Source organism: Rhea americana, unplaced genomic scaffold (genome assembly GCF_003343005.1).
Source record: "Rhea americana isolate MKP2758 unplaced genomic scaffold, rheAme1 scaffold_275, whole genome shotgun sequence".
Lineage (NCBI taxonomy): Eukaryota > Metazoa > Chordata > Aves > Rheiformes > Rheidae > Rhea > Rhea americana.
The window spans coordinates 719,737-747,734 of NW_028186396.1; the positions used below are offsets into that span (position 1 = coordinate 719,737).

Consider the following 27,998-nt stretch of genomic DNA (forward strand, 5'->3'; position numbering starts at 1 on the left):
TAGAAGTATTAGCTTGGAAATTCTCTTATAAAAAAACATGTGGACATATTACTAAAGATTTTGTCCTATCATCCTTCTCATCTCATTTTTGAAAGAGATTTCAGGTATGCAGGAGATATAAATACTTTCTAAATGTTTATCTGTCCATGCTACACAGAATTAGATGTGTCAGAATATGTAGAGGTATTTTCATTAACAACAGTATGTTTTGATTATGTTCTTRTCTAACACACATAATGAAATGGCAGCAGGGAACTCCTTCTGCCAAAATAAATATGAAACTGGGTCCCAGAAAGGTACTTTGAATCCAGTATGCCATATATCTAGCTAGATATTCCTAACTGTGTGGTGAGGTGAAGACAATTTAAATGGTAAGACATATTTTATGTCTCAGAGAAATAAAAATTACAGATTGCAGTCTCTGTCCACCCAATGAGAGCACTAATGTTTAGAAGCACTAAACATCCACACAAATCTACTAATGTACCAGTTCACATGATAACRGTAGCACCTATGAATATTTTTGCTTGTGAACAATGCCACATTATGAGTCAAGTCCATGAAGGTCTATGTGACAACTTGGGGCAAATACTATTCTGCTCTTAATAGTTCATGCACTTTAAAAGTAAATCAGACACCTGCTGCTCACACCAGCAAACTCACATTTGTGAAAGACAAGTGCCTCTCAGCATGAACAAATATAGATATATTTGTGAATATTATTTGTCAATGCAACTTAAAATTTCAATMCTCCTTAGGAAATAGTAAAAATTAATGCAGCTTCATTCCATCTTTTAAACAGCAGGTATGAGTGAACACAACAGCACAGAAAGATTTTTTTTACCCTGCATTCATAGCTGGATGCAAAATTTACAGCTCCACTGTGGAGTTCTATCACTTACTAAGAAAACATTAAAATAGTATGATTATGCTGTTGGGTTATATTGAACTGTGTTTGGGTGATCCTGTCTTTCTATTCTCCTACTTGGTCCCCTTTTAATGGGAATTAGAAAAAAAAAATGAATTGTCTCAGATTAAGGCTGGTAATCCAAACTAAGGTAGTGACCCTACCAAATGTCTTGCTTCAGCACTTCAGGTCTCAGGAGGTTCAGGGTTCACCTTCATCCCAGTGCAGAACTGGCTAAGTAGATTCTGAGGTTTATTGCCCTTTCCTTCTATTTCTAGTACCCTAGCTGAAAACAAGAAGCAGCTGTGCTCTGGAGAGGCAATAGTAATCTCTTTCATAGATGGTAATTTTGTGTAAGAATAGCAAATTTGGTGGTTGGTCAAAAGTTTCCCCCCTCTGGAAAGCATGTAGGTGGGTTTCACCTTCATCTGCTGAATAGGAAGTGGTTGACATGATGCATTTAGCATTTAGCAAGCTGCAACTTAAAAACTAGGTAGGTTTAGGCTTCCATTTAACCTAATTAATTGCTTGTAAGTGAAGACACATCAGACAATGGCAGTACCTTATTCTCTTCTGTTCTGAACTGTTTACTCGCAATTTAGTCTCCCGATAAAATAAAGATTTGAATTTAGGTATTTCAAGCTGGGATCCATACTGCTGTGCATGGATTACTAGCTGTACATGGGCCAGTATGAAATGGTATGCAAGTTGTTCTTAGCTATGAAATGATGATAGAGTACGTTCCTAACTTTCTGTCAGACTATCTTTACTATCTTCCTCTTTCACCTCCTTATGTCCCCTAATAAGTTACTATTACCATCGGCCCACATTGGCTCCATAAAGCTGACTCTCTACACCATACTCCCTAATTACTAATGGGTTGCATGAGCACAGTGCAGAGATGCTACAAATTATTATGTTGCTTCCAATAGGTCCCACTGCCTCTGTTAAAATTAAGAAAGTAGTCGAGCAGTATGGACTTGACTCAGATTAGATTTTTCCAACAGTCTCTGTGGCCTGAAGTTCAACTGATGTTGAAATGCATTAAAGTAGAATGTATATGCCTCTGTATATACCCTTTTCTAATTCTCTCCTCCTCACTTTCCCTCACATATATTCATAAACAAACACAGTCTTCAATATCAAAAATGTCTTGAAAAGGAAGAGTAATCTGAAAACTTCTTGCTGGCAGGAGGGGAGGGATCTGCTCTCTGCCTCTTTCTAAGTCTCTTAGTCATCATTCATTAGCCTTCCATGTTAGGGAAAGTTTACAGTTTCAGTTTCAAGTTGAATACTGGATYTAAAAATTTTGTATATGTCCCTGTAAATACAAAGTTATTCAGATTCTGCACTATGACATTATCTATCTAGTCATTTAATGGCACAAACTTAACAGTGAGGGACCTTCTTTTTGTGTTATGTTCTTAGAATTTTGTATCTTCCAAAAATATTGTTATCCAAAATTTTAATGAATTTTCTGTCCAGGATTCTCATTCTGAAAAATTTKGGGAAAAAAAAGGAAAAAAACAGGAGAATCTAATATGCTTCTGGAAACCAAAGAATTTCCTTGGTGTGATGACTTGCAGCAGCTGTATTTGTTTGCCTTTGTAGCAGGTATTTCATATTCAAAGATGTATTCTGATAGAGCCAGCAGCTGAAGTAGGCTATTTAATCTTTTTAGTGGAGATTAGGATCTGCAGCAGGTAAACAGCAGAAATCTGCAATTTGGGCTTGATGTAGATTCGAGTGAATCATTAAAGACAGTTCTCTGGTAGTAGTTTCTAGTTTCTCTGTCATTTTTTTCATATTCTTAGTGGCTTTTAAAATGGATAGTTTGATGGGAGACAGGAACATTTTTCATCATTACTCAAAGAAAGAAAAATTCTTGAGTTTTTCTCATGCATCCGGAGAGCTGTAAAACTAACCAAGGACAAATATGAGGCTGCTGAAATATGAAACAATTAAAGGAAATCCCRGCCTAAATCATAATCTCCAGATGGAAAGTGTTGAAAGAAGTTTCACTGCATGTTCATTCTACTCTTTTTCATTTTCTCTTTTCAGTGAGTTCTGTTTACTTTTGAACTAAAAGATTTTATGTGTTTACTCAGGAGATTTCCGCGTATATACCTATGATTTCTCAAGAAGTGCCAGTAGAAGTAATTAACTGAAAAGTGAAATGTAGTTTTCAGCAAGTTAATTTAAAATTCTGATACAGTGTTAATTTTTTGCTTCTAGTCACACTGGTAAAGCTCTTCCGTCAGGCACTGATTGACAGTAAAAAAAATCTGGGTTCGATTTGTAGAGTTTACTGATTATACTTGAGCATCATCCCTGCGAGTCTTGGATCAAAAACTGATTTCAACTAAATTAATCTCTTCAGACTCCGTAAACAGTAGCTCTCCACTGCAAGTGTTTTGTCAAACAAAAAATATCTGGTCAGTCAGGGTTTCACTGAAGGGAAAATAAAAAGATTCCTAAGTACTTCACAGAAAGCACTTGCTGCCCCCAGAGGAGACTGGCAAGAGTGCTGACTAAGTCCTTCCYGCACAGCTGTGCACCACCAGTAGCAGCCACCATCACACTTCTGCACTGCTCATGGGGTCACATTTCCGCAGGATTTACACAGAACCCTGCCACAGAGGGAAGATCCCTGAAGGATTCAGAAGCGTCTTGGGATTGTCTTTGCTCTTCATTTCCCCATACAAGGTCTGCAAGCCAGGGCATGCCCTCAGGGTGACTCTTCACTTGCCAGAATTGCCTTGTGTATGGACAGTTTGACTCTCTATGATTTTTCTAATTCATGATGATACCCACCACATTTTTTTTCCCTGAGAGTTCTTTTTCTTCAGGGATTAAGGCTCTTACAGCTGTAAATGCAAGGCACCTCTCTTCATTTAACTAATAGTGTCATAAAGTTTAAGGATGTAATTCAGGTCTTCTTTTAAGGGGTAAAAGGCTGTGTTCATTTCATTGGAACTGAACTCAGTTATGTCAGAAATTTATCTGACAGCTTGAGTTATATAATACTTTACTTGCTCCAATTTGGTGATAAGCGTTACAAAGATACAGTCCAGATAACTCTTCCAGTGGTCCAGCTTMTCTGATATTCTGTTGCTAACAGTTTTCCATATCAGATGTTTATGATGAGAAAGACAGAACTCACATCTTGGAATAATCTCTCCAGAGAGGAAGTGTCATGCTTCTTCTCACTGTTGCAGACTTTCCCACAAAATGTGAAGATTGGTATTTCATGCATATTTTGATATAATTATCCATCATATGTATATCATGTCTAGGCTATTTTTTGATTTGATTAAAGTCAATGTTTAATTCTGTTTAACAGTGATCATCTCAACAGATGCGTTCATTAAACTAAAAATATTAATTTTCTCGATTTGTAGTTTGCAATAATTCCATTTTATTGCATGCCCATGTGTTCTTACAGCACAAAACTGACTTCCATCRTAGAATTCTTTAATTCATATAGTCTTATCATGTGCTCTTTTATTTGTGTTCCCACTAAGCAAAATAATCCTGACATTTCTTATCAGGTTTTATCTTGTTCACAAACATCTGAAAATCAGGTCCTTTTCAGTTAGGCATGTAAAATAGTATTTGGACATGACATTTTAAGCATCAGCTTTGAAAGCCATCAGTCTTCCATTTTCAGCGTACCTTTCTTAAGCATATTTTAAATTTATTTAATGCAAAAATTTAGACTCAATATTAAAATTATACCAAGATCCAAATCTTAAAAATAGAATATTTCTAAACTTCGGGGATTTCTAATATTCATGGTGAAAAGTAGATGTAGCTGATTCTGTTTCCTAATAATGGGCAAAACAAAGTCTCCTAGAACTCTTCAGAGAARAGAGGTTTCACATTCACAGCAGAATTTTGAAGTTTCTGAATATCTGTTATTAGTAATATATTTAAGACAAAGATATTTAAAATCAGATCCTACAGATTTTTTCACATAAACAAAAATCATATATATTATTGATTTGTATATTATTAATTCTGGGTGCATATCATTAAGTATCTTGGCTGTTTTACTTTGTAGAGGTGTTATTATTGCTGTTTATTATATTTAGCAGCAGTACCTACAAATTCCARCCAGGAATTAACATTCCATCGTATTAAATCTGTTTAAACAATTAGCTCAAAGCCTGTTGATGTTCCAAGGTACTCATAATTTAGAATGGGGTGTGGAAAGGAAAAGAATTGGCAGAGGAAATTTGAAGTACGCTCATTAAAAATATTAACACCAACAGTTATATGGTCAGGCCTAGCTAGTTCCTCATGCTTGCTGAGGAACAACCCTCATATCCTAAATTAATATACTAATTAAATGGTATTTATTAGAAGTCTGATTATGCATTTCTTCCTTATCAAAAATTTCCACTGAAAGCATGTACTTCTGAATGTTTAAGGAAGATCTTTACAGTACAAATTCTTTAAGCAATGAAAAAGGAATTTTCATCTCTCTATCTCTGAACACTTTGGGATTCAAAAGGTCTCAGAGAAGGAGGAGATTTGGTATTGTTCTAAGTCAATTCGCTCTGGCTAAGGAAATGACGAGAAGGAAACTATTCCTCCATCTCAGGAACCATGTGGTGTTCCAAGATAAGACAAACACTTGCTAATTTGAGTGCACAAGCAGGAAATGTGATACATCCATTTCCTTTCAGGCAAACAAAACAGTCCTCCAGTGGCACAAAAGCGTTGCTTTTACTGCTAAATCTCAAACATTCAGAAACTCTTTGCTTCACTGTGGACATTTTATATTTCTCATTTGGATGTTATGGATAAAAACAGTACTTACTCTCCGATCACATGGCCACCAAAGTTTTGGGGTAAGGATTTTGTTTTTTTTCTAGAATGTCATTAGTATGAATACTGAGATTCACTGTTAATTGCCTTAAAAATTACATCTGAAAACTGTCAAGACTTATCTTGGAAACAAAAGCTAATGAATAGATTATTTCACTATTACTTAAAGTTGAAAAGGTTATTTTCCAAATGTTTCTCTGGCAAAGTTTTATCATGATTTTTAGCTAATCAAAATAGCAGGGGAGGATAGAATTGATCGTTTGACAAAGTCAATTACTGAAGTCAATGAAAGTCTATTGACTTCAGTCTGTTCCAGATCATGTACATAATCTCAGCCATGTAGTGGATGTACTTATATGGCAGACATGGTTTGTTTCATCTTCTGATGAAAAAGAGCTAACAAGAAATAAAGGTGCTGAGTGCTGCAAACTTTGGAATAAACCTGTGTTCTTTCCGAATGTAAAAAGATTAGTAATCTGTTGTGGTGTCTTCACACACAATCAGCTTTTCCTTACTTATTCCTCAATGTGCATTTTGATCATCACCTGTTAAGGCTGTTTTCCTTCAACTAAACCTGCAAGTGGTTCATTAACTGAAATGTATAGAGCATAAGGTGRAAGTACATGTAATACTGAAATTCGTTGTAAGTGATTCGATTCAATGACTTGATTCTAAAAGATTCTGTGGAAAAGCTGTGGAGACCCTTTCCATCCAAAARGCTCTATCACTTGATATATTTACCATTATATGCATATCATATTCTCTGTTTTTGGCTGTTTTGTTACTGTCATTGAGGAACAATTCCTTTAAGAATCCTTTTACTCGCTAAAGCTAAAAAATAATATGCACTAGCAAAATAGGACTTTTTGTTGCATAGAAGTGCCCTGAGAAAAGAGAGTGGAAAATAACTATACAAGAAGACTTAATTTAAGTTCCTCCATTTCCTTAGTATAAGCAGCAAGAGTCTGTTGAAAGCCAGACACRTTTCCTGCATTGACACATATATTTTCCTACAGCGAACTGTGAGCAACTCACTTCACTTCTGTGTCTTGGACCAAAAAGTGGGATAGGACATCTTTAAGTAATACTTAGAGRTTAACTGAGGAGAAAGTACTGTTATTAGTGTTTCAGGGTATGTGCTCGTATTGTTTAGAGGCTGYCTGGTGGACTCTGAAGCAGAAATAACTATCATTTTTGTAGAGTGGAACTACATGTAATTCTAAACAGGCTCTTTCAGTAAAAAAATGAAAGAATAYTTTATTAAGCCTACTTTAAGAATTCTCATGTAAAAGGCGCTACCTCTTGTTGATGAAGATTTGATTTTTTTTCTGAGATAAATCATTCTTTCACTGTCATAGAAAATGACAGAATAATAGCAAAATTATGTGTAACTCTAGGAATTCATTAACCATACTACTCAGGCTATGGGCAAGGTGTGCTCCATCTTCATGAAGAATCTAAAAAAGTACCTAAGAGGTACTTAAGATGTAGTAATTTTATTTTCATAGCATRTTGCATGCAACTGGCTCCACTGGTGTGGTTGTTACCTTGTCATTCCATCTAAGGTACTTCKCTGGGTGCACCAAGACACTGCTTTTCAAAATCAATAGCCATATTTGACTGCACGGGGCAGAATATGCGTGAGCTGTCTTATTGCTGAAAGGGCCGGTGTTGCCTCCCACCAGCACCGCCTACCTGGCTTGCAGGGAATGATAATGTACACAGCTGCAACCACCTCCCGTTTGCCTACACTTTAACAGCAGTCAACATTACAGCTGGGKTTTTTGTGAAAAGCTTGCTTGGTTCTGGAACATGGTGATGCCTCTTTGGTTCTTCTTATTTTTCTGATAGATTTTAGAAAGCTAATAGCATTTCTTCTTCTTTGCCTCCAGATGKATCATATTACCATAGATTAGGGACATCACACAGTCCATCATAGAGTCAGCCTCAGAAGACACTGCTGTATTTTTTTTCAATCTACATAAACTCACTGTGATTAAATATCAGTTATAATAGTAGAAAGGTATTTTTTGACATCCCTAGAAATACAGGAACTAAAGCAGAAATAAAGCTACACAATAATATATGTAAAAGTTATTTTTAAAATGAGAATGCCATATTTGAAACTGATTTTTTAGGAAATGGATTTTTCACGGTATGGTTTACAGTCTGTTTTCTAAGCCAGCCACTATGTAGCATTGTGAGTTTGAACACATCATGAAGATCCAGATCTTTTTCTATGTATGCTTGACTTCTCAGTGGCTCCAAAGACACAGCTGATGTATACATTTCAGCATGTGGGTAAAAGTTTGCTGATCAGGCACTGACTTTGTGAGAAAAAAAAATGCTGTAAAAATTGTTAGAATAACTATTCRTAATTATCTGTAATCTCTTATAATTTTATAAACCATCTATTGTCTAAGAGCTGGTTCTCTCCTCTGGAAAACATGCAGGCATCCTGTTTTCTAAAACTGACCAGTTTCCAATGGTAACTTAACACAATAGGATCTTAAAAGTGGCTGTGTAGATAAAAACAACATATACACGCAACTCAATTTATGTCATGCTATGTGAATTGTCTAAGTGGTTTAAATTCTCTCCCTGTTCATGCCAAGACCTTAACAAAGCAAATAAATTAGCATGCTGTTTTGCAGGMTCAACGTAAAGTCAAAGACCTGGAGAATTAATAACTCTCATTCTTAGTGGCAGATCTTGCAGGACAATGAACTGATGCTATTCCTTGTCCTAACTCTTCTTTTGAATTCAGGTTTCACTGTCATCATTCTGCAGTCTTTTTAAAATGTTACATTATGCAGAAAAAGAGTAGAAACAAAATAGCAGTTTCACTAGTCTAACATCATTTCTGGGGTAAAAAATAAATAAAAAAAGAATGTTATCCTCCTCTTGTAGCTTGAATTTGTGAGTTTCGTGATACAGCCTCTGCCTCTGTCAGCAAATATTCTCTGTGTAATGTATAATGAGCAGCAAAGAAGATATCCTGGAGCTTACCCCAGTGGTTGTTGTGGTCCCTGGAAATCTGTTTCTTGTTTTGCTAATAATAGCGGTTCCCTATGAGAGRTGTATTAGGAGATTCCTTTCAGATGCATATGCCTGTTTCAGACAAGTTGGCTGAACTAACATGACCACACAGGAGCTCATCCATTCTAGGTGCTGGCTTCTCTAAAGAGACATAATGTCTGCTAACCCCTATTTTGCAATGGAAATCCATAAGACGGTCCTCTGGCAGASGCAGGAAGAGTAGCATCAAAAGTCCATCTCTGCTAGACATCAGCACTCTTGGTATCACATAGGCATGTAGACAGAGAAWCTAGATTGCTTTTTTGTTAGTGATTTCAAGGGGAGTTTTTGTCTGGTTAAGAGCTTAGTGAGAAATTCAGGGTTTAGTACCCATCCATCAACTCCTAATCTCATTTTTTTTACTGCTTTAATATAGTTTTTATTGAGTTCATTTTGATTTGTAAGTTAACAGTGGAAGTGAAGATGTTTCCATTTTAACCAGCAGTGCATTTCTTGTAATTCCTAAAAGCATTTTCTGTCACACAMAATTAAATACAATAAATGGCTCTGAGACAATCCTATTCCTCTAGTGTAGATGTGATATACTTTCAGATCAGGAAATTTAATTTAAACAGTACATTTGATCAATATGACAGCAGCAGAGAGAACAAGTGTAAGCAGATATTAATCAACACAAACTTGGATCCCTACACCATCCTTCAGTCTAATTTTACTCAAGTATCTATTTAAAAAATGTAACAGAACAATTTAATACCTTAAAAACATTAAGTTTTTTTTTTTTTTTTTTTTTTTTGACTCAGAATCCAGGGTGTTACTTGCCCAGGGTATGGAAACAATGCTGGCTGAAGTTTCTCTATTAGCTGGCTTCCAGCATTTTAACATGGATAATTGTCTGGCACTGGCGCTTTGAGCACTATTTGATTTTTATACGCCACAGATACCTCATGATTTGTAAATAAAATGCCAAATTTCACCATGTTTTTCCCTTAACCCCAGTCCTTTCCATCATTAAAAGGTGTTTATTTGCTTGAAAGAAGACAGTTCTCTGCTGGAAAAGATGGACTTTAGGTATGAGCATATTCTAATGCCAGCTTCTGTGTGGTGGGGTCATGTTACCCGTCTAGCAATCATGATGGTTAAGGACTCCATGTCATTCTCTTGCTTTATGAACTGAAATACTACTTGTGAAGGGCAGCACTGACACGAGCTGTGATAGAGCCCTCTAACACACGAAAGCCCAACCTAGGCAGCTATGGGACTCAATCTCTATTCTGGGATCCCTTCCCGGTAGAAGTGGTGGCAGAGTAGAAGCAACAGTGGCATATCTAGTCCAGTTCTCTGCAAATACAAAAAGAAGCATTTGGCTAATTGTGTGGGCCTCATTTGGCTAACTGTGTGGACCAAATTAAACCTGTTGGCTCTGACTACTATGCCAGTGCATTTTCAGTGCATCCTCTGGATGGTGCCCTTGCTCCCTCTTCTCCCCTCCACACATGGTCATACTATATCCTTTATACTCCTCCAGTCTATCTTTAGCAGCGCTAAAAAAAGACTCCAGAGCTGCCTCAGCTGCTCTGCTAGGCCTGTGGACATACAGAAGCTAGACCCTGAGGCCACCCATGGAACATTTTACAGCAGATGTGGTAGCTTCAACCAGATCATTCTCTTTCCTAGTTTGTTGTTTGAAAGCAACTCCTGGTATAAACCAGAGAACCCCAAAAGGGTCTTTATTTTGGTAGACTTGGGGTTGCTAATATAGCAGAAGACTTCAGTAAAATGAGGAACAATTTCTTTGATGGCYRATAGGAATGATGTAGGAGCTCTTAGAGRTGCTTTGCATCATGGCACATTCTTTTTCTASTAGAGACAACCTTCAGGGTTAGRGTTTTTGCACTGCTGAAGTGTAACYAAGTAGAAGACACCACAAAATCRGGACCTTGGAATTCAGGTGCAGTATCACCCTCAAGGCTAAATTTCCTGAACTGCTATTTTTCTTCTCCACTCCCCTTCCGTTCCCTTTTCTCTTCTTTTCACGATTCTACCTTAGAATACAATGCTATTTTAATTAGTGGACATCAGCCAAAACAGAGAAAGATAGTTGGAGKCAGGCTGTTAACTGCATTAAATGGAAACTTTTCTTGTAGTTATTTCCTTTTCTGTTACCTCTCTATGTTTTGGAAAACCCCAGTGATCTTTACAGTACAAATACTTGGAAGCTTATCACACATCTTAAGGAGCTTATGGCATAAGGAGCAAATTTCATCACAAGAGATATAATCTCTTTCTACAATCTTTGGACTAGATCACTGACACCTGCATAAGTGATAGGATGTGAAGAAGTGAGATTCTTTCCTTTGAAAGCACTTTGCTGGAGTCAGACAACTGCAGACATTATAGGTTCCTGTTGTTGGAAGCAACCCCAGCAGGAGCACAGAACAGAGAGAGGAAGAAACAAAAATGTTTTCTTGCAGCCAAATGATGTAGTCATGCTCTAGTTCTGTCAGTGCTTATCCAAAGTAGTAGGACATTGTCCTCTTCAGGAGACAGAAACTAAATATGGGGATAGAGACTTTTAGTATGCAAATACAAATATTACCCTGACCCAGAATAACCAGATTGTATTTCTGATGACTAAGTGAGCTGTTCTTCTTTCATAGTACAACAGGGGACACAAGAATGAAAATTATATTYCAGTGATAAATGACTTTATCAATTTTGAATTTATTTAATCTCATTGCCTTTTTGCATTTAGTTAAGACAATAGATAAAATAGATAAAATTACCCTAAAAGAAACAAATTAAAAACAAATCAAATTCATCAATAGAGGATGAGTAAGCAGGAATGAAGCAGAATGGCCCCAACATATGTTTTCAGAGGAAGGGATGATCCATATTGGTTTAGTGAAGTCAAATATATCTGAAAGAAAATATCTGAGTTCTTTGGTCAGGAATTTGTACTAATAACTCCCTCATGTCACAGGCTGTCCTATATGAAGTGCAGTCTTCACACTGCCTCTGCACTATCTGTCCCATCTGGCAGACACTGGCTATGTCTACAGACAACTTTCCTGCTCCAGCTTCCCAGAGAGCCTTACTGCACGCTGCCTTAAGTCTTTTGTTTACTTAAAATTTGAGTTTCAGAGCCTGCCTTCTGGCTCATAAGGAATATTAAGCTATCACTCAGGGCTTTTGTCTTAKGACTTCAGCTCGTGATGTGCTACAGTCAAGGTCTCAAATCCCAAGCAGACTTCTGTCCCCATCATAATGGAGTTAATATGAGAGTAAGTCATATGTGAACTAATGTTCTGTCCAGTTCTCCCATCTATCCTTCCCAACCAGATAAATGGCTCAGACTTTCAGATTTGTTATTATAGATCTTCCAGAGCCCTGCTGGTCCCTTATTACTTACCTAACTTTAGATCTATTGACTAAACAGAAAGTTTTCTACTTGTCTTCTTATTCAAGCCAGAGCCCTAAAAAAAATGAAAGTTGTTCACTTCCAAAGCTGCCTTTCCATAGACATACCCTTAAGACTTCTAATAACAGCAGATTGCCATTCATTTCATAAACAAGTATGTCTGCTGAAGTTGGTAAGAGTACTTGTTTTGAAGAATGTGTAATACAAATGCTTCCATTTATAGGTCCTGATATCTGTCAGTGGCCTGTGAACTTCAGTTAACCAATATAAAAGCAGTCTAACACATGAAATAATAAATAGGAAGAAAGGATGCATTTCATTTCATTCAGTCAGAAAGCTCTCAGATTTCATTGCATGAAGTGGCTAGGAAACCTAATGGAAAGTTATAGGATTGGAGACTTTTTTTCTGTTTCTCAACCAAGACAAATATTGATCAGCTGGGCTGATTGGAACATTATTTCTCTTAAATGGGTAAGAAATAGTTGTCTGCACTAGAATATCCCCAGCTGTGTGAATGTTGTGCATACCATAAGGCACAGCGCAAAAAGAAATAGATTATGCTTATATCCATTTTTGGCAGGCTGGTATGGACAGACCATGTGTTTGGGGCTGCAGGTTTCCCCAGTTCTGTAAAATAACCAAATATACCTGGTCTAGTGGCTCTGTAGTTGTAGTGGGTAAAAGTAATGGTGGCATATTGTCTCTTCCCCTACTCCTCCAGGAGACCTACCAACACCAGACAAGATTGTTATCAATTTCAAAATATTTTCAGACTTTAAAATAGATTAAAATATATTGATTCTTCCTAGATTCACTGAGAAACTAGAACTGGTTTGTTTTCCCATAATCAGCTTGAACTTGGAGCAAAATGCCTGCCCCAGAAGACATTTGTGGAAATAAGCATACTTTGAGCAGATTTTTACTGGGGTTTTGGAAGACAAGACAGTTTCTCCATGCTTCAGGTCCCTATTTGAAAAAAATGGAGAAAACTACCCTGCACTGCTTCATAGAAATATTGTGAAGATAAAGACTGTGAGGTAAGATGGGACRTGGAATCAGACAGACAAATAGATTCTGGTTTTGCATATGCTTCCTTGTAAATATGTTGATTTTTTTCAAGCACCTTTTTCTGAAGAGCAGACGTACAACACCGATATAGAAGATGACACATTTAAACAATGCTATGAAAGACAACGAGGTCTCTGAAGTGATAATAAGTACCTTATTAAATGTTTCCCTCCTTGTTATCAATCTTACATTCTGTGCACCATCAAGCCCTTCCTCCAACTCTTCACTGAAAGGTTGCACAATACCCCAAATTTTTAATAGCGATATCATACAGTGTAATTTACTGAAGATTTCACTTGAAGGAGTAACAGTTTTCTACCCTGTTAAGCACTGCACAGGGTAGAAGGATCTTGTACTATCTATCAAGGTCTATCAAGGTTGTCAGAGGATCTTCCCGTTTCCAGTCACCCTGACCACAGCACGGGCTGCACTTGGGAAATATAAAACAACAGCAGAGTAGCTTGGGAAAGTGACTCAAGCAGGACAATTTCCGAGATGCTGTTTTCATAGGAATAGTTCTAATACTGACAAAAATGGAAATAAGGGCATAGGTTTAACTGAAAGATGATRCATGTGATGATGAAGCGCTAGCCATGGCAACATCTGTTTGTGAACATCATCACTTCAGTGGCAGTGCAACAGYGGTGAATGTCATTGCTCTGTAACACGCAGCACGTCCCATCTGCCCCTGAAGGCCAGTGGAAACACACTAAAAGAGGACCAAATCTATGACTTATGGTGTAGTTATAAAGGAAGGCRATACTCATCTTTCCCTCCTCCTCCCCTCTTTCCGTTTCAGACTGTGYTATGTCCCTGTTCTCCCTCAGCTGTTTCTGAGAAGAAATGAGTTGTATCAGCTTTTCAAATGGATTTCTTATGCATGTGGCAGTTCTTTTTGCTGGAGTTACTATGTTTGTGTGCTTCATTGTCTTCCAATACTGCTAAAGAGAGTACCTGAAGCAACTAAGTTGCTCACCAAACTACTGCAAAAAAATGGAACTTCCTCTCTTCTTCATTAGGGACAGGAGTCAAAGTCAAATATATTGAAATTAAACATATACTGCCCAAAAGCAAACAGATTTATCCTGGAGAGAAAATTGCATCTTAATCTTATGCAGTGTTTTATTTTCTGGCTAACTTTTGGAAGTACTATGTATCAACTACTAGATTATTATGGTTCTCTATATACTTTATATAAAATTGTAGCAAGTAAATCAAGGGTCATATTGATCACTCCTGCTCCAATGTGAATATGATTATGTTTATTTTACTACAAGCTAAGTAAAAGATTTGGCAAATACATGAAATCTATCACTTCCATTATTCAGTCAAAAAGGATTATATCAATAATCAGCCCTTGTATTCGAGAAGCTAACATATAAATCGATTTCAAGATCTAATATGCAGGCCTGTCAGACAGATAAAAGTATATATTAATGAGGGCTTTTTTTTTCCTTCTTCTGGCAAGTCCAAAGAAAGTATTACTGTAGCTGGATTAAAGCAACAAACTACATCATGAGGAGAAAAGACCAGTCTTATTCTTACATGCTGTCTATTCAGCGCATAACTGTTTCTTTGTGTATAAATTATTCTTTTAATGTGGATCTGTCATCCTCAGGCTGTGTTATGTTGCTTCCTAATTACTGCCTCTTCCCTGCTTTTTTTTGCTCATACAGCCATTGATTTATCAAATGCTTAACCATCCTTAGCAGGAAGGACACAGATCTAAGGTAGCAGAAGGGAGAGATGAAGTTTCTTCAGAGTATTATTTAAATATTAATACAAAGCACAGTGTATAGCACTCTGGCAGCTACCCCTACTATCAATTGAGGCATGGTATCGCTTGTTGGCACATGAGCTAGCTGCCGAATGATTCATGCCTTATTTAGCCACTGAATCCAGGAACTCATCTTTAGGAAATGAAGTGTATTTCTTCTAAACAGTATGCCAGTGAGTGTGTTGGCATGTGAATATGTGGGCAGTAACAGAGATATAAGAAAAAGAACTTGGTGCTGTGCTCTCCCCTTATAACAAATTCCATGTAGATGTGTGTTCCACTGCCGGAGTCTAACAGGATTCAGATTTACATGAGATTGTCTTAGTATGTTGTGGGTCTGATGACTGTTTCAGTTCTTCTTATTGCAAAACCTGTTGGGGAAAAATACTCTGTATTTATTCATAGTTTCCCATTTTTCCATTGTAGCTTCTTTAATCTTTGTGGTGCTGTCTCCACTGTACAGGAGACTAATCTGATGCATGGGCATGGGGTGTCCACACTCATCAGAGAAGAATACAAAATAAAACCAAAACTCATGGCTGACCCATTTGTCTTTGTAAGATTATCTTCATTTCATAACCCTATCCTTTAGGCTAGAGGGAAGAAAATAGCCCATCAAGAACAATTAGCACTGACTACTTCATTTTTCCCTGCTTTCTGAGGTAGAAGCTTCAATTCCTATAAGACCTTAGTAAAAGGTACTTATTATTCAGATTTTGAAAACTACTGTATTGGAGTTAGGATTGAAATAAATCTTCAGAAACAAAGAAAATGCAAAATCAAATTCTTAGGCTGCAGTAGAGTTGGTTCCAAAACCATAAATAAATCTTCTCCTGCTCAAGGAGATGGAAGAGTGATTTATTTAAGATTACCTTTGACTTTCTTGTATTGAAAAACAGGACAATTGTAACTTAAGATTTATCCATTAAATAACATCAACCCAAAATACATCAACAACACAAATATGTAAAGCTTTATTATGAAATAATGTCTAAGAAATTTTTAGGAAAACAGTTGAGAGGAAAAAGAAGAATAGTCTGTTCAATAAGATCCAAAAACTTCTTAGGGCTCTGGTACGTGCCTGCTGATGCAAAGAGCCAGGGCAGTTTCTACTGAGGCTTCTGTCTTACTTCTCTGCTGGAAATTATGGCCTTTGTAATACAGTCTGCAGAAGAAAATACTTTGTCTCAAACACTTGAATTCACAGCCAGCATCTTAATGCACTTATGGGATATTTGACCATTTAACTGATATCTCTTACTTCTGTGCCTTTGCTTTAAAAATTATTTTGTACTAATGCCAACTTTGTTATCCAAAGTAATGGAAGAATAAGCCCACCAAGTAGATACATGGCCTCTATGGAATATATGTAAGCTATACAGCCAGACTATAAATGACAAAGAAGACTAATGATGGTTGTGTTGATTAAGAAATGCAGGAATCCCTGGGCAGACAAGGACCTGGACCAGCCCCCCTGCCTAGCAGAGCCCTGTGCAAACACAGCCCATAAGATGCTGCTGGATTTTGTGGGCTACACACCCATGTCACTGTGCACTGAGTCCTCAGCCTGGATCATCTGCCCATGACTGTATAGAGTTGAATGAAAATCCAGATTAGTAACACTTCCACTTTGAAATCACAACAATGTGTTTCTGCTGGTGGCTTCATAGATTGTTGCAGGTCTTGATTAATTAGCCCATACCAAAATAGATATTCCTATTCCTATTTGATATAAGGGAAATCTCTGAAACTGATTGATTTTCCCATGGTCACACAGGAAATATTGGGAGAAAGAAAGCTCAGATTTTTGAAATGCAAATAAGTAACTAATGAATACAATTCTACCACATGTGAATACACTTCTGTGTTCTCAAAATGACTGCTCACTAAAACACTTGTTACTTGAGGAAGAACAAATGAAGCAGGGATTTTTTTTGCATTACTGGATGTAGCTAAGATATTACCACAGTGAAAGAAGTAGAAAAATCTGATTTAAATAGAGATCCCCTTTTCTGCTTCTTGAATWCTGGTTTATTGGGTACTGGAGACCATATTTAACAAATTAACTTGTGGCTCCTTTTCCTCCCATTCTTCAGTTTTGTACAGCTTTCTTCATTTTCACCTGAAAAGGGTCATAGTTTTAGCAATCTCAAAAAACAATGAGACTCTAAATAGAATATCAAAGACTATTTTCATTCAATACTATTTTTGAACTGGCAATAAACAAGTTGGAGCTGTCAGCAGAATACTCTGTGGCACTATCTCAAAGGCAATGAAAAGAGTGAAAAGAGACTGTTTTTGAGAAAGCTTACCACTTTTGATCCTACCTAATTTCTTTCAGCTTGGTCCAACCCACTATGATGGACAATATTTGTTTCATTAATTTGTTCTACATTAAAAATGATTTTTTTTTGTAAGGAGAGTAAAGGGGATGGAGCTGTGATGGGGAGGTTGCTTCTCTCCTGGGATGTAGCTGAGCATGGTGTGGGGGGAGAGGGAGAGAGAATATGCAGCCAAGAGCAAGGAGTAGACTCAAGGTCCTGCTTCTGAGGGGACAAAGAGACACTTACAACTGAATGTGCAGAGGCTACAGCGCTTCTGGAAAGCACTGCATTGAAAACCACTGTTCGAGGGACTCACAGCACAGAGGTAAATATAATCATAACACTGATTTTATTTCTGTTACACCTTACCTAGTCACTCTGAGTTCTCTTTTGTAAAATATTCTGCTTTATATTGTAATAAAACCTGAATTTTTAGTGTAAGAGCTTTTTGGACTTTTGTGGGTGCTCACAGTAAGGACAAACTCCATCTGAAAGCTCTGAGTCGGCTCCTCTCAGACCACAGATAGGAGAGTTGCTGTGGTAGGACTGGGAATGAATTAAAAGTATTGCTTACTCTAGTCTTCCCACTAACCTGAAAGCCTCTTGTCTTGCTTTAACTCTGGATGACTTCTGTAGCATACTAACTTTGATATTTCCTGTTAGAGAAATCTCCCTTAATTCTTGACATTCTACTCTAGTCAGTCATGCTCTTCTCATACTGGAACTGAGTTTATTCTCAGGTTCTGTAGAACAGTCTTATCGGTTTAGTAATAGCAATAGAATTTGCTTATGGCGAATTCTGATGTACTATTTGATTTAAGTTTGTGCAGAAGACATGCAGCTCAGGCCTATGCTGTTTGTAAGGCTGATAAGAATGCTTTGAGAGAGGRTTGTTTGCTGTACATATAAAAAAGATCAAAATTATGTTACTGTCTTTACAATGCATTGGGAATCATAATGAAATCATTCAGTGACAAAGTGTCTATCTCTTCTGATTATTACAATTACTATTTATTTATCATTCCAGTAAAAATCAACTGCCAGTAATATAAAGGGAACATTACCAACTCTGAGATGGTTTATTGAAATGGCATATTCCACTTTTCTGGCTTTTTATCACAAGGAATAGCGGTAYTAGTAAACATAAAGCAAATTTACTCCAAAGAACAGAGATCATTCTAGACTTTACTGTGAATGATAAGAAATATGAATTTAAGAACAGACTTAGCCTCTTATTTTACTGTCAGCACAGATATATGCACAAAGCCACAAATCTACTTCACTAAGCTTCTGAATATTTCTGYTGTGCCTCAGTGTACCTTAATTTCAACAGCTCTGCAAAATGATAGCCCTACAGTGTTTATATCAGCCTAATTCAGAGTCTTCCTGAGTTTTCAGGTGATGTTAATATTTCTGTTATCCTTCTTCCAAATGTTCATTTTTAGATTTTCTGGTACACTTTTTTTTTTCTTTTTTTTCTTTTTTTTTTTTTTCCTCCAGCATAAATTTCCAGCAGGGGGCAATCTTGTTCCTAGGTAGGTGGCTCATTTACGAAATCAACCGTCTGGGGAACAGCTGTCCCCTCTGCATTTCAAATGCAGGATTAATCCAAGGGCACAGACTATAGAATATTTTTTTTCCTTGTCGTTTACTTAATAAATTTTCAGAAGCTTCTAAGAGCCTTTTTCTTACCTTGTCATCATGGAAAGTCTTAGAAACTGCATAAAGTAAGGTCAGTATGGACGTCTAGCTGTCATCTGCTCTACCTTCTTTTTTTCCAGACACGATTAACTATATCACAACTCTTGATTGATGCTGTTTCTGAGAGTCTTCGGTGGGTCTACCTGGTCTGTCTATTCTAGTTCTGATCTGTCATTATAGTTAGAAACATGCTTTTTAAAATTTTAATCTGAATTTCATTTGCTGTGTTTTAAAAATAGTACTTATTAGCTTATCTGCAGTGGGCATAAAAGTCTTATTTGCAGCAACTGTTTATTTATTAGAAGTGGGAAAATTACTCTCAGTTTCTGCAGAAAAGAATCATGCACTAGCATAGTCAGAATAAAACACCTCTATAGGGAGCAGTGTGTTTGAACGTGACAATGACATTCCTGACTGCCTAACTGCCTTACTTAATATTATGTTTAYTAGTTATCATGTCCTCCACAGACTGCCCTTATTTCATTTTTTTCCCACAGGTTCTGTTTTGCAGACCCCACCATCCTTTTCTGTCTGTTTTCTGCACATAGCAATCACCTGAATCACCTTGTGCTGTAGACTAGCACTCTCACTCTTTTCACAAGAGTCCTGTGACCTTTTATAATGTTTGCCGTGACTAAGATCACAGCTGGTTGATTTTACAAAGCAACTGATTCACCCACTCAGTTGAATCATGGGCTGCCTACAAATAATTAATGAGAGATTGTTTTGATAAAACAATTAGTGACAAAGAGCAGGAAGATAGTAATATCAGCCCTTGTCAGCTACAGAGAAATTGTTTAAAAAAAAAAAAAGAAAAAAAAAACACAAACCTCAGCTTGACAGTAGCAGCACAGATGCTGCAGGAGTTGGCGGCTGATACCAGCCTCAGCTTTAGACTAAAGTTCCTTGGAGTTCTCAGAGCTGGGATTAAACCTCTAGTAGTTTGATTCGCTTTATTCCTCTTCTGTGCTAGGAAACAAGGGGGTTCTTCAGAGCCCAAGTCCCTCTTCCTTTCCATGCTGCTGCTTGCTGCCTGGGACATGCGAGGAGCAGCAGTAGCAGCCTGTCAGGCTTGCTATGGGCATTTACTGCAGCTGTAGGAAGATGTTAACAATCTTTTGAAACTTTGAGGGACTCTGGCTGCTCATCTCTGGTTCTGCACCAATTAGAGTGCACTGATGATTGACATGAACKCCTCTTGAAAAGCCGCTGATTCCTACACTGCAGTATTTGAACCATTTTTACTAGTCAAGTTATTGGATTTGCCATTTGTATGTTAGTGCAATTCATACTTAAATACACTAGCTGGTGCTCTGCGCTAAGCCGTGCAATGTTCAGATATAAATTCCAGTACTGGTTTGGATAGTTTTTATACCACCTTTTCTCACTGAGTTTTCATTCATGGAAAAAAAAAAACATAGGAGGAGCTGGAGGCTGAGCTGGATTTCTGCATGCCAGAGATCAAACCCTCTACCAATTATTTCTGACTTTRGGACAAGGCGGTGTATAAGTGTGCACACGTTTCTTGAACAACTTTGAGTCACTGACATTTGCCATGGCATAAAGGAAAGAAAACTCACAAAAATGTGAGAAGGAAAGAACTGAAATGGAACTAAATTTAAAATTCTAAAATTCAGATAGAAAATATGAAAATAGCTCTTTCCTACAATACAGCAGAATTCTGGTACTTTTCTAATACAGCTGAAATCAAGCAGCTCGCATGTGATACGTTCTACATGTGAGCTTGGTGGAGCGCACACAGAATTAAGCTCCATGTCAGGTGCTCARTGCCTCATGCTAGTTTTAGGTGGGTGGAGGAAAAGAGAAATGGGAACATTACTCTCAGTTCTGAAGAAAAGAATCCTGCAGTAACATAGCACGAACAAAACATCTCTAAAGCAAACAGAGTGTTTGAATGCAGAACAATAACATTCTTGACCAACTAGTTGCCAACTGGACTACTACTGATAACTTTAAGATAGAATTCCTTAATTATTTCTCCTTTAATTAAACAGCAATAAAAATGCTTGGAAGGCTAACTGGCTATTAATGTTATTATTGGCAAAAATACAGTTCAGATTTTAGTCATATGTACACACACTGATTAAATGTTGTTTTTCCATCTCTCTTCTCTTTGCATCTAATACTTTGCCTTCCTCCTCTGCCCTGAGAGGCTTTCACTGAAGCTGCTTCTTGCAGGAATTTGAAAGGCATTACTGGGATTTCAAGCACATGGCCAATTAAAAAGTTTGCAAATGCATATGTGTGTGAGCATAGAGGAAGAAAGATCTTGTATCCACCTTAAATTTACATCTCAGTGATTTTGCCATAAGACTATAGGAAAGACCTAAAGTTTGGTTGCTCCAGAGCCTGACAAGTCTAGGTGGGGACCATGTTGTTAATTTTTGGTGAGATGTACTCCAAGGTGAAAAAAGGGAGAAAGTAGATCCTTTCTCAGAAGGCTTATGGATTTATGTAAGTCCTATTTGGCTAGCTTTGCTACTGGATTCCTAGACTTACTGGGAAGAACTTATTTCAAACTTGTTTCAGGGGCATAAWTACAAAATGTACCTTATCAGCAGATCTAATGTCTTCACTAATTGCATGTCCAAATTTGGCATGTGTGAAATCTGTAGAATGCTAAAGGCTTGCTAGAGGCTATCAGCTTGGTAGGACATAATGCTTCATATATATAGTTTGTAGAATGCTATAAAAGTCTAAGAATGCAGTAACAACTAAGAAAAACTTTTGCATGGCAAAGGCAATAATTCTCTGTATAAACTATTAGTTCTGCCTTTGCTTAATCCTGCATGGAAAAATCAGAGGGGAGTGAATAAAGAGTTCAGAAGGACTTGCCCAGCCTGGATTGCCCAGCCAGATGTTGGAATGACAGCCATGTGCTAGCTTGGCAGTCAGATCTGTGAGTAGTACCCAGAAATCATGAGTGTTGTTGTGAATTCTGAACCTCCAACCTTTTTTGCATGGACACATTTGAAGGATCATGGGCAAGAAAGGAAATGTTGTCAAGGTATTCAGTTGCTAATCTCACAGCAGGCTTATGTTTTTTTTTTTTTTTTTAAAACTATTTATTTTTGGCTTTTTATCTAGATGTCTATCTTTCGGCATTGTTGAAATAAATCTTCATCCTTCACTTCGTCTGGTGTTAGAAGTGAGATTGGATAAAATTGACTGAGATGGTGTACCCCGTCAGTTTGGTTGTAGCGTAACCCGATAAAGCAGAGTGTGTGAGCGTCCTGGGAAATGTACATATTCAGAATATATTTATGGGACAGGCACTAGAGGAGTTCTTGCCAGCATCCCCACCCTGTCCCCAACTTTCTTTTTTTCTAAAAGGCAGAGGACRGAGTGACATACAGAGCTTAAAGCAAACTATGACATATTTTAATGGCTCTTTGGGAGATATTACTGGCAATATTGTTCTGACTCTCCTAATAGGCTAGGTCTGCCATGCAGCTGCCCAGAATAAGGAAGTTAAAAACAACTGTGTGAAAGCCAGCTGTTCTGCTCAAATCCCAGGTGCAGCAAGCCCTGCGCTTTGATCTTTATCTCTGTTTTGTAGTATTTTCTCCAATGTACCTAAGGGTTGTGATCACTGAACGTTCTAAGGAGGAAATCAATGGACATAGATTTACAATTCTTCAATGTAAGTTTTTAGAACTGAATTACGTTCAGCGAAATTCATCCTCTGCAGGGAGTCAACAGAAAACAAGTTCAACCTATTAATGTGCCCCTATAGTTTCCACTGATGTCAGGGAGAGTCTGGGAATAGAAAGAATAAAGTGTCTGGAACCTGTGGCTCTACTGATATTACTATAACAAAAATCAGAAGTATAAAATCTAAGTCTAAAATGAAATGAGAGCCTATGGGATACTATATGGGAACTGCAATAATCAGTGTAAACCCAGCTGGGTTTCTCCAGGGATTAATTTGACCCTCTATTTTTGTATTCATAAATAGAAGTAGAAAAATAAAAGAATTGAAAAAGTTAAAGAAAATGAAGACATCAAAAAGGCTAATTGCCTGTACTGTATTTGCAGCACAGGGGAACAGCAAGCRGGAAGGACTGAAGAGCTGCACTCAATACTTTTGTCAATTCTCTTGTCTGCTTTTAACAGTGTGAAACCCTGGTTTGATKGCGCAGGTGGTGAAAACTATGGGTAGAGGGATACAGGGACAAATCTCCTCRGCTCAGTGCGTGGCAACGCCTGAGGCAGGTACACTTGTGCAGCTTGTGGAGCTTCTGCTTGTGCCGGAGCCTGCTGAGCCCTGCAGAGAGCCCTTTCTCCACCTCCCTGCTGAGTGGAGAAGGCAAACAGCAACCGGGATGTTAGGTAGCACCATAAATCCCTGAGTTTGAGGGATTCCCTGGCACTCTCAAAATATAATAATATAACAGTTGAAGTAAAAAAATGAATTAGCCTAAGAAGTGTGAATCACATAAATAACAATTTTTCGWTAAAGAGAAAAGAAGTAACTAGGTAGATAAGGTAGGTAACAATAGCTAACTATTAAAGTGTGATTATTCAGTAACCTTTTATATCTGCTCTTTTGGAAGGCAATTGTTAGGCTGCATATGGTTGCTTTCCTCATTCTGCAGTTACCTACACTAAATTTATGTCCTGCTAGACATCAAGGCCTGATGTTAACTAAGTTAAACTGTTGGTACATACTGGGGTGCCTCTGCCTGCGAGTCTGTCCCGCTGTGATCTTAACTGGCCTACACTTCTGTATGCTAACAGTTACAAACTTTTTTCTATTGTAGTAATACAATTTCCCTTTTAATAAATGTGTTTCASAAACATGACATAGTACAGATAGAAAAAGCATGTTTCAAGTTGGCCCATGGCTCTTTTTCACTCATTCCTCTTTGCTCCACCAGTAGTCAACATAGCAACCCTTCTTATTTTGGATTCACTCCCTTTTTGAATTTTAGGGSGTCTATGAGGGTTTTGCATTCACCTCTTAAACATTAGGTTTAAAAATGTACCTCCAAACTTCTTAGAATAGCAATAAAGCTGTGGCTCAGTTGTGAAAGTGACAAGTTTTCTGAGGTGACTGACCTTAGAAATATATCARGAAAAATCCTTATTCTCTGGCACTGTTAAACTGTGTAGGGGAAGAAAATGATCCTACCTGTCCTCTTTTTTATTTTCAGGTCTCTTCATGCTTGAAAGCAAGTATAAAAGAACTAGAAATTTACTCTTTTCTTAATGACAGATTAATGTATCTTCAAATTAGGCATGAGGGATGGGAAATATCTGAGCAACCTAGTATAAATAAAGGCTATCTCTGACCAAAATCTTCTATGGTACGACAATTTGCTCTAATTATTATGAGGGTTTAAAATATCAGTCTCTCAGCAGTAAAAGACTGGAAGATGTTCTCATGCTACAATAAATACAGTGCTTAAGACCTTAAGAAAATGGCAAAAGCTACATCTCAGTTATAGATCACTCAGGAAACATGTATATAAAGAACATAAATAACTATAAATAGAACAGCAAGCATGCATAAAAACCCATGTATAATGCCCACAGAAGCAAATACTTGGTGGTTTTATATCATAGCTGTGTGGCTCGTGAGTGATTTTAGAAGCGTGAAAGACTTTTCCTTTGTGTTGATACAAGCACTGATATCAAATACAAACTACTGTCTAGATGCTTTTGAATTAAGAAAAAGAAAGCACTGTACAGTGAGAATAATCAGGTCTTGTGTTTACGTTGTAAGGTTCATGTTTTATATGACCTTTCAATAACATCTTAAGGTTTGTTCTTCTAAGAAGACTGCTGTATTAAATTAATTTGCAGGCATCAAAAACCTCTAGGACTGATGAAATAACCTTGCTGTATATTTTTGCTGTATTTCAGAGCAGATAACAATAGCGTTCACAGTGTCCATGGTGGTCGGACTGGTGATTGGAGGGATCATCTGGGCTTTGTTTACTTGCTTGTCCCGTCGCCGAGCTAGTGCCCACATTTCCCAGGGAAGCTCCTCCTCCTACAATCGCCGGTCCAGACCCCCCTCCCATGGCCACTCTGCCAGCAGGACTGGATTTTATCGCAACAGTAGCTGTGAACGTCGGAGCAACCTCAGCCTGGCCAGCCTCACCTTCCAGCGGCAAGCATCCTTGGAGCAAGCCAACTCCTTCCCCCGCAAGTCAAGCTTCCGAGCATCCACCTTCCACCCCTTCCTGCAAAGTCCTCCCCTCCCCGTGGAAACGAACAGTCAGCTGATCACTCTGACCCCTACAAGTACCACCACAACTCTCGTGGGAAGCACCACCAACAGCTTAAGTCGACCTGAATTTCACTGGTCTAACAACAGCCTCCGCATCTGCCACTCCACACAAACCCCTCCTCCTGCCTATGAAACCATCATAAAAGCATTCCCAGACTCCTGAACTAGTTTCTTGCTCAAACACACTCCAGACTCCTGAACTAGTTTCTTGCTACAAACACATTCATGAATTTTAGGAGGAACCTCAATCATCTCAAACAATTTTCTGTGCACGCTGAGGATCTCTGAGAAGTCTCCTGTTGCTGTGACATGTCGCAGAGGGGACTTACATTGCTAAGAGGTGGCTAGCACTGATTTTTAGAGCACACTGTCCTGCTGGCCAAGCAATCATCTGTCTTTCATGCCACCAGCCTCAACTTACTGATCTGCAGTAAACCCATGTATTTATACTACTGTATCTTTAATTATAACCTTTGTATCTTTTAGTTTAGAGAAAATGCTGCCACATAAGAAACTGATAATTTCTTGAAGAAACAGATCATGTTAGGAATTACTGATACATACATTTCTGCAAATTTCACTATTCGCTTCTTTTCTAATGCAAGAAGTTGAGATTTTATATATTTTCCCCAGGATGTTAGATTTTCAGTGACTATATCCCTGTAATCACAGAACAGCTTCTGTCTGAGGAACCTTAGAAGCAGACATTAAAGTAGATTTAATGTCACAGATCTGTTGATAGTAGCAGGCATCCTGTTTTGCTGACTGTAGAGGATCTTAATAGACTAGGTCAGCCTGTTTGTATAACATTCCCTATAGTACGAGAAAAGTGTTGAAGAGGAAAAAGTACAAAATGCATGGTAACAATTATGAAGATTTTTTAGTCTGTAACCAGCAGGATAGGTAGTCCCATTTTAATACCTGATAAGGCTGTGTGGAAGTAGAACTCCTGATGTTTCATTTTTCTTCTGGTTATCAAGATAAGCAGCATGAATGACAACTATTTTTTAACTGTTTCCTGTTTTGCTATGAGATTGCTCATTTCCTTACTTCAAACTGTATTTTTGAAATTGTACCAATGTTTAATGCTTCCGGGCCAGTTATTCACTGAAATCTTGTGTTTCACTAATCAAAATTCTAAACAGCTGTGGCTGAATACTAGAATTGTACAATTACTTGGAATATGAAGAAAAAGATGGAATATTTAGTTGAGGCTAACATATCTTCTTGACTGTTGTACATGTACACGTACATTATGCCAAGCTAACCCACAGGCTTAGTAGAGACTAATTGCATTGATGTAAGAAGTTAAGGATTTGGAAACAGTGCAGACAAACAGGGCATAATTTAAGTCTTATTGGATCATTTTCCCATTAAATGTTTTGTCTTCAAATGGAGGGAAAAAAATTCCACAAGCAGAGGAACAGTCTTATCCCTTGCTTATAAATAAGCCTCTCATTCTTAGCAGGGCTGGCAAGTACTGGCTGCAGTACTTCTGATCTGGGGGCAGGGGGGCTGCTCCTGTGCCTCTGTTCAGAGTCTGAGTCCTCACCTGAACTTGGGTGGGGATAATGATTTAGAGGCTTTCAAGAACAGGCAAAATGCTTAATATCTTACCTTCCAGGCTTTCAGTGATTTGACAGCATGCATCCCTTTACAGAGTTCAGCATCCCTCGTGGAGCACTAGTATTGACATCTTAACTGTAATCTTCCAGCCTGATATCTTTTCATTTACAAATATTGCTACAAACATTGAGCTACAAGCATTAGTTATTATAAACTACAAATACTCCATATTTTAAAGGCAAACAATTTTGTGTTTATCTACTGACAGGCTTTTGCTATTTTATTTTCAGCGTGCAACATTTTCTCTTTTAGAAGGATATATGCCATTGCTAGAACAACCGTTTACAGAGTTTACAGAGCATTTCATTGCTGACACTATGGGATCTGGTATACTAAGGACTTGCTGATAAGAGTGTGAAACTGCCTTTTGCTGTAGCAGGCTACAGACCTACCACAATGGCCTTCTGGAGAAAGAAAATTGTATCATTGCACTCATTAATAATATTTTTTTCATTTTGATTTTTAATTAGTTTGGTAAAATTCATTGCATTCGTAAATATTTTTACAGTGTCCTAGCTCTGGAATAGTTGATGCCATTTATTCTAAAATACCTACAAAAAATGAGAATTCAAGCCTACTCACTTTGCTTTTGAATTTGGTGGGCTGTTTGAAGAGACAGCTTGGCCAACCATATACACCAAGCTGGCCAAAAGTGTTTGTTCCTGGACAATGAAATCATTTTAGAGGAGTAATCTTTTACTCCCAGTTTCTAAATGCACATTACATTACAGTAGGACTTTCCACATCATATTATTACTTGTATTATACTATAGTTAGTAAGCAATGTAGAAAGTACACGTAGAAAGTAAATGTACTGTATTTTTTTCCTCCTGAAATCTGCACTGGATATATATAAATATATGTATATCTCCTAGATTAGGGAGATTAAAAGCACAGATTGTATGGTGCATAGCTAGTATGGCTGTCAGATACCTAATTAACAGTTTAAACAGTGACTGAAATAAGTATTTTGCAAGCACTCTGGAAGCTTCAGAATGTGAAATAAAGGTAGATGTTATAYTCTCTATCTCATGCTTTTCCTTAGA

General features: G+C 37.6%; 1 protein-coding gene across 1 annotated transcript; it reads left to right on the forward strand.

Annotated features, from left to right (window-relative positions):
• Positions 1-5,609: 5,609 nt before the first annotated feature.
• MYCT1 (MYC target 1) lies at positions 5,610-27,979 on the forward strand. Its single transcript, XM_085308429.1, has 2 exons — positions 5,610-5,763; positions 24,957-27,979. The coding sequence occupies exons 1-2, from the start codon at positions 5,712-5,714 to the stop codon at positions 25,487-25,489; spliced, it is 585 nt and encodes a 194-aa protein (XP_085164555.1). The 5' UTR covers positions 5,610-5,711; the 3' UTR covers positions 25,490-27,979.
• Positions 27,980-27,998: the final 19 nt, after the last annotated feature.